This window comes from Amblyraja radiata, chromosome 3 (assembly GCF_010909765.2).
Source record: "Amblyraja radiata isolate CabotCenter1 chromosome 3, sAmbRad1.1.pri, whole genome shotgun sequence".
In the NCBI taxonomy this organism is placed as follows: Eukaryota; Metazoa; Chordata; class Chondrichthyes; order Rajiformes; family Rajidae; genus Amblyraja; species Amblyraja radiata.
In genome coordinates, this window is record NC_045958.1 from 110,212,465 (window position 1) to 110,224,480 (window position 12,016).

A 12,016-nucleotide genomic window follows, 5' to 3' on the forward strand; every position below is an offset into this window, starting at 1 on the left:
ATCCATGTACATCCAATAACTGCAGATGCTGGAATCTTGAGTAAAACACAAAGTGCTGGAGTAACTCAGTGGGTCATTTAGCATCTTTGTACCTCCGTACATGTGAGCGTCATAAACGTAAAACTATACCTTCATGGTTTTAGGTCCCACCAAAAGCCAAACCCCTTCTAACCTCAGAAAAGTCATTCCTCCCTAGACCCCTTTTCTCTCTGCTTTTCTCTGACTGTTCTCCTGTGAATCACCCTGAGATAATTATGTGTTCTTCTTGTGTTGTATGTTCGTCTTCTTTGTGGCAGCATAGCGGCTCATTCTGGCTCACAGCGCCAGAGACCCGGGTTCCATCCTGACCTCGGGTGCTGTCTGTGTGGAGTTTGCACGGTCTTTCTGTGATTGTCGTGTGTTTCCTCCAGGTGCTCTGGCTTTATAGACAATAGACAATAGGTGCAGGAGTAGGCCATTCGGCCCATCGATCCCAGCACCGCCATTCAGTTGTGATCATGGTTGATCATCCACAATCAGGTAGCAAAGCCGTGTAGTAGTAGAGATGCAGCGTGGAAACTGACCCTTCGGCCCATCGAGTCCACGCCGACCTATGACCTCCCATTCACTAGTTGTATCCCACACGCAAGGGACAATTTACAGAAGCCAATTAACATAAACCCGAGAGAGACACAAAAATGCTGGAGTAACACAGCGGGACATCTTTGGAGAGAAGGAATGGGTGACATTTCGGGGTCGAGACCCTTCTTCAGACTCGACCCGAAACGTCACCCATTCCTTCTCTCCAGAGCTGCTTGCTGCCTGTCCCGCTGAGTTACTCCAGCATTCTGTGTCTACGGTTTAGACCAGCATCTGCAGTTCTCTCCTGACATAAACCTGCACGTCCTTAGAATGTGGGAGGAAACTGGAGAAAACCCATGCAGATCACAGGGAGAACGTACAGACTCCGTACAGACAGCACCCGTAGTCAGGATGGTACCCGGGTCCCTGGTGCTGTGACGCAGTAACTCTACCGATGCACCGCCATAGATGGCATGTATATAAAGCTGAATGGGAGAAGGCAATTCTGGATTTAGTGTTATGTAATGAACTGGATTTGATAAAGGACCTCGAGGTTAATGAGCCATTAGGAGGCAGTGACCATAACATGGTCAGGTTTAATCTACAATTGGAGAGGGAGAAGAGTAGATCGGAGGTGTCAGTGTTGCAGTTGAATAAAGGGGACTATGGGGCCATTAGGGAGGAGCTGGCCAGAGTTGACTGGAAAGATACACTAGCAGGGATGACAGTGGAACAAAAATGGCAGGTGTTTCTAGGAATAATACAGAAGGTGCAGGATCAGTTCATTCCTAGGAGGAAGAAAGATTCCAAGGGGAGTAGTGGAAGACCATGGCTGACAAGGGACGTCAGGGACAGTACAAAAATTAAAGCGAAGAAGTACAACGTAGCAAAGATGAGCAGGAAGCAAGAGGATTGGATAATGTTTAAAGAACAACAGAAGATAACCAAAAAGACAATACGGGGACAAAAGATGAGGTACGAAGGTAAGCTAGCCAAGAATATAAAGCAGGATAGTAAAAGCTTCTTTAGGTATGTGAAGAGGAAAACATTAATTAAGACCAAAGTTGGACCCTTGAAGACAGAAAAAGGTGAATTTATTATGGGGAACAAGGAAATGGCAGATGAGTTGAACAGGTACTTTGGATCTGTCTTCACTAAGGAGGACACAAACAATCTTCCTGATATAGTAGTGACCAGAGGATCTGGGGTGACAGAGGAACTGAAGGAAATCCACATTAGGCAGGAAATGGTGTTGGGTAGATTGATGGGACTGAAGGCTGATAAATCCCCAGGGCCTGATGGTCTGCATCCCAGGGTACTTAAGGAAGTGGCTCTAGAAGCGTGGATGCATTGGTGATCATTTTCCAATGTTCTATAGACTCAGGATCAGTTCCTGTGGATTGGAGGGTAGCTAATGTTATCCCACTTTTTAAGAAAGGCGGAAGAGAAAAAACGAGGAATTATAGACCAGTTAGCCTGACATCGGTTTTGGGGAAGATGCTGGAGTCAATTATAAAAGATGAGATAGCCACACATTTGGATGGCAGTAACAGGATCGGTCCGAGTCAGCATGGATTTACTAAGGGGAAATCATGCTTGACTAATCTTCTGGAATTTTTTGAGGAAGTAACTAGGAAAATGGACAAGGGAGAGCCAGTGGATGTAGTGTACCTAGACCTTCAGAAAGCATTTGATAAGGTCCCACATAGGAGTGCTGGCATGGATAGAGAAGTGGTTGGCAGACAGGAAACAAAGAGTAGGGATTAACGGGTCCCTTTCAGAATGGCAGGCAGTGACTAGTGGGGTAACATAGAAACATAGAAAATAGGTGCCGGAGTAGGCCATTCGGCCCTTCGAGCCTGCACCGCCATTTAATATGATCATGGCTGATCATCCAACTCAGTATCCTGTACCTGCTTTCTCTCCATACCCCCTGATCACTTTAGCCACAAGGGCCACATCTAACTCCCTCTTAAATATAGCCAATGAACTGGCCTCAACTACATTCTGTGGCAGAGAATTCCAGAGATTCACCACTCTCTGTGTACCGCAAGGCTCGGTGCTGGGACCGCAGCTATTTACAATATACATCAGTGATTTCGATGAAGGGATTCAAAGTAACATTAGCAAATTTGCAGATGACACAAAGCTGGGTGGCAGTGTGAACTGTGAGGAGGCTGCTATGAGAATGCAGGGTGACTTGGACAGGTTGGGGGAGTGGGCAGATGCATGGCAGATGAAGTTTAATGCGGATAAATGTGAGGTTATCCACTTTGGTAGCAAAAACAGGAAGGCAGATTACTAAATGGTGTCAAGTTGGGAAAAGGGGAAATACAACGGGATCTGGGGGTCCTTGTACATCAGTCTATGAAAGTAAGCATGCAGGTACAGCAGGCAGTGTTGGCCTTTATAACAAGAGCAATCGAATATAGGAGCAAAGAGGTCCTTCTGCAGTTGTACAGAGCCCTAGTGAGACCACACCTGGAGTATTGTGTGCAGTTTTGGTCCCCTAATTTGAGGAAGGGCATTCTTGCTATTGAGGGAGTGCAGCGTAGGTTTACAAGGTTAATTCCCGGGATTGCGGGACTGTCATCGCAGCGCAGAAACAGGCCCTTCGGTTCACGAGTCCACTCTGACCAGCGATCCCCGTATCTGCCACAGAAGGTAGTTGAGGCCAGTTCATTGGTTATATTTAAGAGGGAGTTAGATGTGGCCCTTGTGGCTAAAGGTATCAGGGGGTATGGAGAGAAGGCAGGTACAGGATACTGAGTTGGATGATCAGCCATGATCATATTGAATGGCTGTGCAGGCTCGAAGGGCCGAATGGCCTACTCCTGCACCTATTTTCTATGTTTCTATTCTAGCACTATCCAACGCACACTAGGGACAATTTGCATTCTTTACTGAAGCCAATTAACATACAGCCCTGTGTGTCTTTGGAGTGTGGGAGGAAACTAGAGCATCCGGGAAAAACTTAAGGGCCTGACCCACTTGGCGATTTTTTCGGCAACTGCCGGCGTCATATCAGTGCCACCAAAAGATTTTGAAAATTTCAAAATCCAGCGGCGACAAAAAAATGTTGCGACACGTGAAAAAACACCGCGCGTCAATACGGCGTCACACCGCAAATTTTTCGGTGACCTGATACGTCAGTCAATGATGCCTGTTGTAAAGCAGCAACTCTGCCGCTGCGCCACCGTGCCGCCCACCGAACCGTTCAATTAAAGAAGGGAATGAATCTTTAGTTTAGTTTATTGTCACATGTACCGGGGTACATTGAAAAGTGTTTTAGTTGCCTGCTATCCAGTCAGCGGAAAGTCTATACATGATTACAATCAAGCTGTTCACAGTGTACAGATACAGGATAAAGGGAATATCTTAATCTTCATTCTTAATGGGAGGATATTAATCTTGTCGGTGATGTCCAGATCCCAGAATATTTATTCAAACTCATTAGCCAAGTCACGATATGATACGATAGAACTTTATTTATCCCAGGAGGGAAATCTGTCTGCCAACAGTCATAAAACACAACAAGATTCATGAAATATGAAATTAAAGTGATGAGTGGAAAGTCCAGGATTGGGGACGTGCAAAGATTGGGGAGTGGGGGAGGGGAGGGGGGAGGAGTCAGTCTACCCCACGACAGAAGGGGGAGGAGTTTTACAGTTTGATAGCCACAGGGAAGAAGGATCTCCTGTGGCGTTCTGTGCTGCATCTTGGTGGAACCAGTCTGTTGCTGAAGGTGCTCCTCAGGTTGACCTGTGTGGCACGGAGGGGGTGAGCTGTATTGTCCGGGATGCTCCACAGAAAATAACTCTCTATTTCTGATTGGAAAAAGTGTCATGGGATCTTTTGCATTCACCGGCGAGAGGAGATGGAGGACTTGGACAGTGAAGCATTCCCTCGGTACCTAAATCCCCTGAGCATTTTGTGCTGACCTTTCTAGAGCGGGGCTTGAACCTACTACCTCATTGAGCCACTAATTGAGCCATGGCTGACTTCTTGGAGCATACAACAGTGTAGCACAGGAACTGGCCCTTCAGCCCACAATGTCTGTGCCGTACATGATACCAAGGGCGGTCACGGTGGCGCAGCGGTAGAGTTGCTGCCTTACAGCGAACGCAGCGCCGGAGACCCGGGTTCGGTCCCCACTACGGGTGCTGTCTGTGCGGAGTTTGTACGTTCTCCCCGTGACCTGCGTGGGTTTTCCCCGAGATCTTCGGTTTCCTCCCACATTCCAAAGACGTACAGGTTTGTAGGGTAATTGGCTTGGTAAATATAAAAAATGTCCCTGGTGGGTGTCGGATTGTGTTAATGTGCGGGGGATCGCTGGTCGGCGTGGACCCGGTGGGCACAAGTACCTGTTTCCGCGCTGTATCTCTAAACTAAACTAAACCATCCCTTATCTGCCTGCACATAATCCATATCCCTCCATTCCTTGCATATCATGTGCTAATAGAAAAGTCTCTTAAATACCACTATCATACCTGCCTTTACCACCACCCCAGACACCCACCATCTCATTTTAAAAACTCTGCCCTGCACTTTTCCTTTAAACTTTAGAAACAAAGAACTCCAGATGCTGGTTTACAAAATCAGGACACAAAGTGCTGGAGTAACTCAGTGAGTCAGGCAGCATCTCTGAACATCAGATTCCAAGATGGCACCCAAGCCAGCAACACCCTGCATGCCGGTCACGATGGCAGGCAGTGACTAGTGGGGCACCATAAGGCTCGGTGTTGGGACCGCAGCTATTTACAATATACATCAGTGATTTTGATGAAGGGATTCAAAGTAACATTAGCAAATTTACAGATGACACAAAGCCGGGTGGCAGTGTGAACTGTGAGGAGGATGCAATGTTTATTAACAATTTAGACGAGGGAATTCAATGTGACATCTCCACGTTTGCGGATGAAACAAAAGCTGGGTGGCAGTTTGAGCTGCGAGCAGGATGCTATGAGGCTGCAGGGTGACTTGGATAGGTTGGGTGAGTGGGCGGATGCATGGCAGATGCAGTTTAATGTGGATAAATGTGATGTTATCCACTTTGGTGGCAAAACTAGGAAGGCAAACTATTATCTGAATGGTGTCAAGTTGGGAAAAGGGGAAATACAATGCGATCTGGGGGTCCTTGTACATCAGTCACTGAAAGTAAGCATGCAGGTACAGCAGGCAGTGATGAAAGCGAATGTTGGCCGTCATAACAAGAAGAATCAAGTATAGGAGCAAAGAGGTCCTTCTGCAATTGTACAGGGCCCTAGAAAGACCACACCTGGAGTATTGTGTGCAGTTTTGGTCCCCTAATTTGAGGAAGGACATTCTTGCTATTGAGGGAGTGCAGCGTAGGTGCACGGGGTTAATTCCTGGGGTGCCGGGACTGTCATATGCTGAGAGAATGGAGCGGCTGGGCTTGTATTCACTGGAATTTGGAAGGATGAGAGGGAATATTGTTGAGACATATAAGATTATTAAGGGATTGGGCATGCTAGAGGCAGGAAACATGTTCCCGATTTTGGGGCAGTCCAGCACCAGGGGCTACACTTTAAGAATAAGGGGTAGGTCATTTAGAACGGAGACGAGGAAAAACTTTTTCACCCAGAGAGTTGTGAATCTGTGGAATTCTCTGCTTCAGAAGGCAGTGGAGCGATTCTCTGGATGCTTTCAGGAGGGAGCTAGATAGAGCTCTTAAAGATAACAGACTCAAGGGATACGGGAGAAGGCAGGAACGGGGTACTGATTGGGGATGATCAGCCATGATCTCAGTGAATGGCAGTGCTGGCTCGAAGGGCCGAACGGCCTACTCCTGCACCTATTGTCTATTGTCACGTGTACCAAGGTGCAGTGAAAAGTTTTTGTTGTGTGCTAACCAGTCAGCAGAAAGACTATGCATCATTTACAAACAAGTCGTGCACAGTGCACAGATCCATGATAAAGGGGATAAGGTTTAGTGCAAGAATAACCATGACATAAAAAACAACCTCAATCGGTTTCATGTTTTAACTGTTTTTCCTCACGGTTTATATACATTGGTGAAAAGGTGTTCATCTCTTTAGCAGGAAACAGCCCGCAAGACAGCCCAAGAAACTTCTCTCCCAGTGCCTCTGCTCACTTCTCATTCACTCGAAGGTGAGTAAAAAGCCAAATCTTAGCTTGGAAGTTGTATTTGAGAAGCAAATGCTGTGCATAGGATTTGTACTTCAGTTTTTAACATGAAATGGAATGCACCTTTTTAAATGTGTGCATAATATGCTCAGATATTGTGTTCAGTTCTGGGCAACATGCTACAGGAAAGATGTTGTCAAGCTGGAAAGGGCACAGAGAAGATGTCCGAGGATGTTGCCGGGACTTGAAGGTCTGGGCTATAGGGAGAGGTTGAGCAGGCTGGGACTCTATTCCTTGGAGCACAGGAGGATGAGGGGGCGATCTGAGAGAGATGTACAAAATCATGAGTGGAATAGATCGGGTAGACACACAGAGTATCTTGCCCAGGGTAGAGGAATCGAGAACCAGACAACATAGGTTTAAGGTGAAGGGGACAAGATTGAATGGGAAACCTGAAGGGTGACTTTTACACACAAAGAGTGGTGGGTGTATGGAACGAGCTGCCAGAGGAGGTAGTTGAGGCTGGGGCAATAGCATGTTTAAGAAATAATTAGACAGATACATGAGGAATATGGGCCAAACACAGGCAGGTGGGACAAGTATAGATGTTGGTCAGTTTGGGCATTGGGCTGATGAGCCTGTTTCCACGCTGTATCACTCTATATTTACAAGCAAAGCGGAGCATTTTAGTTAAAGCAGCAGAAAGCGTGATGGTCTAGAGCAGCTGCCACAGGTGAACTCCTGTTTAGGATGTAATATGTAGTGGTAGAGGTTTAGGGGGCTTGGAAGATGAGTGTCGACCAGATAATGTTTTTCAGCTGTTAAGTTATTCTGTTATTGTCACTTCATAGGTTGTAGAAGTAGAAGTAGAATTAGGCCATTCGGCCCATCACGTCTACTCCTCTAGATTAGATTAAACTTTATTAATTTATTAACTTTATACCTCTATTCAATCATGGCTGATCTATCTCTCCCTCCTAACCCCATTCTCGCCGTAATCCCTGATACCCCATATTAATCAAGAATCTGTCAATCTCCATCTTAAAAATATCCATTGACTTGGCCTCCACAGCCGTCTGTGGCCGACTAAAGAAATTCCTCCTCATTTCCTTTCTAAAGGTACGTCCTTTTATTCTGAGTCTGTGCCCTCTGGTCCTAGACTCTCCCACTCGTGGAAACATCTTCTCCACATCCACTCTCTCCAAGCCTTTCACTATTCTATATGTTTCAATGAGGTCCCCCCCTAAACTCCAGCGAGTACAGGCCCAGTTCCGTCAAACGCTCATCATATGTTAACCCAATTATCCCTGGGATCATTCTCGTAAACCTCCTCTGGACCCTCTCCAGCATCAGCACCTCCTCCCTCACATATGGGGCCCAAAAGCGCTCGCAACGCTCCAAATGCGGCCTGACCAGTGCCTTATTAAGCCACAGCATTATACTGTATATCCCTGTTCTTATATTCCAGTCCTCTCTAAATAAATGCGAGCTTTGCGGTGGCCCAATATGTTTGAGGTTCCTAAAAGTATGCATTTTGCCTTTGTTTTTCTGCCTCTAAACTGCCCGGTGATCTCCGTCAGCCACGGCCACAGAGCGGACAGGTAACGTGGCATGGGGGTGATTTACCTGGAAGTGTTTGCATTACCTACTTACCAAAGCATTGTTGTCTGCCTTGTCATAAGTTTTTGTCTCTCGTTTTTGTTTTCGCTTTGGCTGCGAAGCTTAACATCCATGTTTTTCATGTTGGACGGAGAAGATTTTTGTCGAGGAGGCTTAAGTTCAAAACCTCCCATTTTATATGGTTTGGTTTGGTGTTGCATCTTCAATGTTTCAATTACTTCCAGTGAAGAGTGTTTTATTGTCATATGTTCCAAAATGGAACTACAATATTCTTACTTGCAGCAGCAAGTATTGCAGAATATGTGGATGCCATTAGATAAACAACATACATTTAAAAATTCAATAAAATAAAAAAAGATAGTCCAAAAGTCCAATGTCCCTCATGCAACCAAGGCAGTTGAGTTTAGTTTATTGTCACGTGTACTGAGGTGCAGCAAAAAGCTTTTGTTGCTTGCTAACCAGTCAGCGGAAACTCAGTACGTAATTACAATTGACCATCCATAGTGTAAAGATACAGGATAAAGGGAGTAACGTTTAGTGCAAGATAAAGTCCGAAAGCCTGAGGATTTCCAATTGGGTAGATGGTAGCTCCAGAGGAGTAGCTGCCAGAGGAGTAGTTGAGTCAGGGACTAGTGCAACGACAGGAACATGGGCAGGTGTAGAGGGATATGAGCCAAACGCAGGCAGGTGGGACTAACGTAGATGGGACATGTTGGTCGGTGTCGGCAAGTTGGGCCGAAGGGCCTGTTTCCACGCTTTATCACGCTATGATCGTATGTTAATGCTGCTCATCATTACCTTTAGTACAAAGAATACAGCAATCTGTGGCACAAGGCAGCCGAGTGGTTTAGTGGAAAAAGTGGAACCAGATTTGTACCACGTTAACTTAGGAACAGCTAGTCACTGTTTGTCGCCTTTAAGAACGCATTAAATTATGTGATGTTATTACATTTGCATGGTAAATTCAAAATAGTAGGAAGTTCAAATTCATGGAGTTATAGCAAGTTACTAACAGTGTGATAGTTATTCATAAGGAAGGACATTATTGCCATAGAGGGAGTGCAGAGAAGGTTCACCAGACTGATTTCTGGGATGTCAGGACTGTCTTATGAAGAAAGACTGGATAGACTTGGTTTATACTCTCTAGAATTTAGGAGATTGAGAGTGGATCTTATAGAAACTTATAAAATTCTTAAGGGGTTGGACAGGCTAGATGCAGGAAGATCGCTCCCGATGTTGGGGAAGTCCAGGACAAGGGGTCACAGCTTAAGGATAAGGGGGAAATCCTTTAAAACCGAGATGAGAAGAACTTTTTTCACACAGAGAGTGGTGAATCTCTGGAACTCTCTGCCACAGAGGGTAGTCGAGGCCAGTTCATTGGCTATATTTAAGAGGGAGTTAGATGTGGCCCTTGTGGCTAAGGGGATCAGAGGGTATGGAGAGAAGGCAGGTACGGATACTGAGTTGGATGATCAGCCATGATCGTATTGAATGGCGGTGCAGGCTCGAAGGGCCGAACGGCCTACTCCTGCACCTAATTTCTATGTTTCTATAATTAACAATATGATAATTATTAATTGCTGCAATATGCCTTTTAGGCATTGAAAATAATTTATTCTAATCATAAAGTTCATTCCTTCAGCTTTTAATTGTTTTTGGAGTTGGTAAAAAGTTTTAATGTAAAATGTTTCTTCTTGTTTCCTGCAATCTGTCTTTTCCTCCGTTTCCCTTTCTCATCTTAATTGGCCATTGATTGGAGCCATTTTAATCTATTTATTGCATCGTGCTTTAGTCTGTTTGATGACGATGATAATCTCTTGATTCTCTGTTCACTCGGGCACTTATTCATACGAGGGGACTGCTTTAGTTCTGACAGTTTCTGATATTAATTCAGATTTCCAGCATCTGTAGTATTTGATTTTTGGTTCCAAAATGTTGTTAGATTTTGTTTCATAGTAAAAGTATAATATGGTACAACATAACTCTGGAAATTAACCATTTCAGAACTGGGTAAGGGGTGTGGAAAGATATGAAGTAGGTATATTCCTTTTCTTTTCTGTTCTGGTTTTTTCCCTTTTTTCCCTATTTTTTTCTGTTTTTACTTTCTTGTTTTCTCTTTTTTTTACATCTTTATGGGTTCTTTCTCCCTATCCTTCCACAAACTATCAATTGTTAACTCCTGGGGCTTACACATCACTACTTTCCTTAATCTTTTCTTTTCTCTCTTTTTCTTGCTTCTGTTATTTCTCTATTTAAAAAATAAAAATAAAAAGATTTTGTTTCATAGCAAGATCTAGATCTTAATCTTTGGTGGGATTATTCTTTAAAGGTTTTGCTCTAAGTTTTCAATAAGTTCTTAAGTGTTAGGAGCAGAATTAGGCCATTTGACCCATTAAGTCTTCATGGCTGAAGGAGAGTCTCGGCCTGAAACGTCACCCATTCCTTCTCTCCAGAGAAGCTGCCTGTCCCGCTGAGTTACTCCAGCTTTATGTCTATCATGGCTATCCATCTCTCCCTCCTAACCCAATTCTTCTGCCTTCTCCCCATAACCCCTAACAACCGTACTAATATTCCTGTGACTTTGATAAGCACGTTGTCTGAACTGAATCTGTTCCTTAAATTTTGCATAAAATTCCAATTCAAAAAATAACATGTTCTGAATTTTGTATTGCTACATTATTATGTCTCCCTTGGTTTCAGTCACGTACCTTCACAGTAAAGGTTTTCCAAGTTACCGGCAATGAAACATAAATTGAACAATTTCCTATCTTCCCCAGCCAACAATGGACCATTGTGGGCTCCACCCTTCCTTGGTTATCTGTCGCCGGCCCTGCTTTGTTTTGGCCTTTTCCTACCTCCAATTCTCTCCCCTCTACTTTCACTCGGAAGAAGGGTCCCGACCTGAAACGTCACCCTTCCTTTTTCTCCAGAGATGCTGCCTGACCCACTGAGTCACTCCAGCACTTATTTTCCCTAGTTTATTGTCACGTGTACCGAGGTACAGTGAAGAGCTTTTGTTGCGTGCTAACCTGTCAGCAGAAAGACAATACATGATTCCAGTCGAACCATACACAGTGTGCAGATACTTGATAAGTGAATAACGTTTAGTGCAAAATAAAAGTCCCATCAAAGATAGTCCAAGTTTCTAAGTTCCTATCTCAATAGACCATAGACAATAGGTGCAGGAGTAGGCCATTTGGCCCTTTGAGCCAGCACCGCCATTCAATGTGATCATGGGCTGATCATCCCCAATCAGTACCCTGTTCCTGCCTTCTCCCCATATCCCCTGACTCCGCTATCTTTAAGAGCCCTATCTAGCTCTCTCTTGAAAGTATCCAGAGAACCGGCCTCCACCGCCCTCTGAGGCAGAGAATTCCACAGACTCACCACTCTCTGTGAGCAAAAGTGTTTCCTCGTCTCCGTTCTAAATGGCTTACCCCTTATTCTTAAACTGTGGCCCCTGATTCTGGACTCCCCCAACATCGGGAACATGTTTCCTACCTCTAGCGTGTCCAAACCCTTAACAATCTTACATGTTGCAATAGGATAACCTCTCATCCTTCTAAACTGCAGAGTGTACCAGCCCAGCCGCTCCATTCTCTCAGCATATGACAGTCCCGCCATCCCGGGAATTAACCTTGTAAACCTACGCTGCACTCCCTCAATAGCAAGAATGCCCTTCCTCAAATTAGGGGACATCTCCACTGCAGATGCCAGTCCATTCATC

At 44.9% G+C, this 12,016-nt stretch overlaps 1 protein-coding gene across 1 annotated transcript in view; it reads left to right on the forward strand.

Moving 5' to 3' along the window:
• Nucleotides 1-12,016, forward strand: part of mast4 (microtubule associated serine/threonine kinase family member 4) — a 369,378-nt gene that overhangs the window by 337,263 nt on the left and 20,099 nt on the right. Inside the window, exons 6-7 of the mRNA XM_033018827.1 lie at nt 6,624-6,693; nt 8,250-8,270. Coding sequence (XP_032874718.1) covers nt 6,624-6,693; nt 8,250-8,270 — 91 coding nt within the window. The remainder of the gene's footprint in view (nt 1-6,623; nt 6,694-8,249; nt 8,271-12,016) is intronic.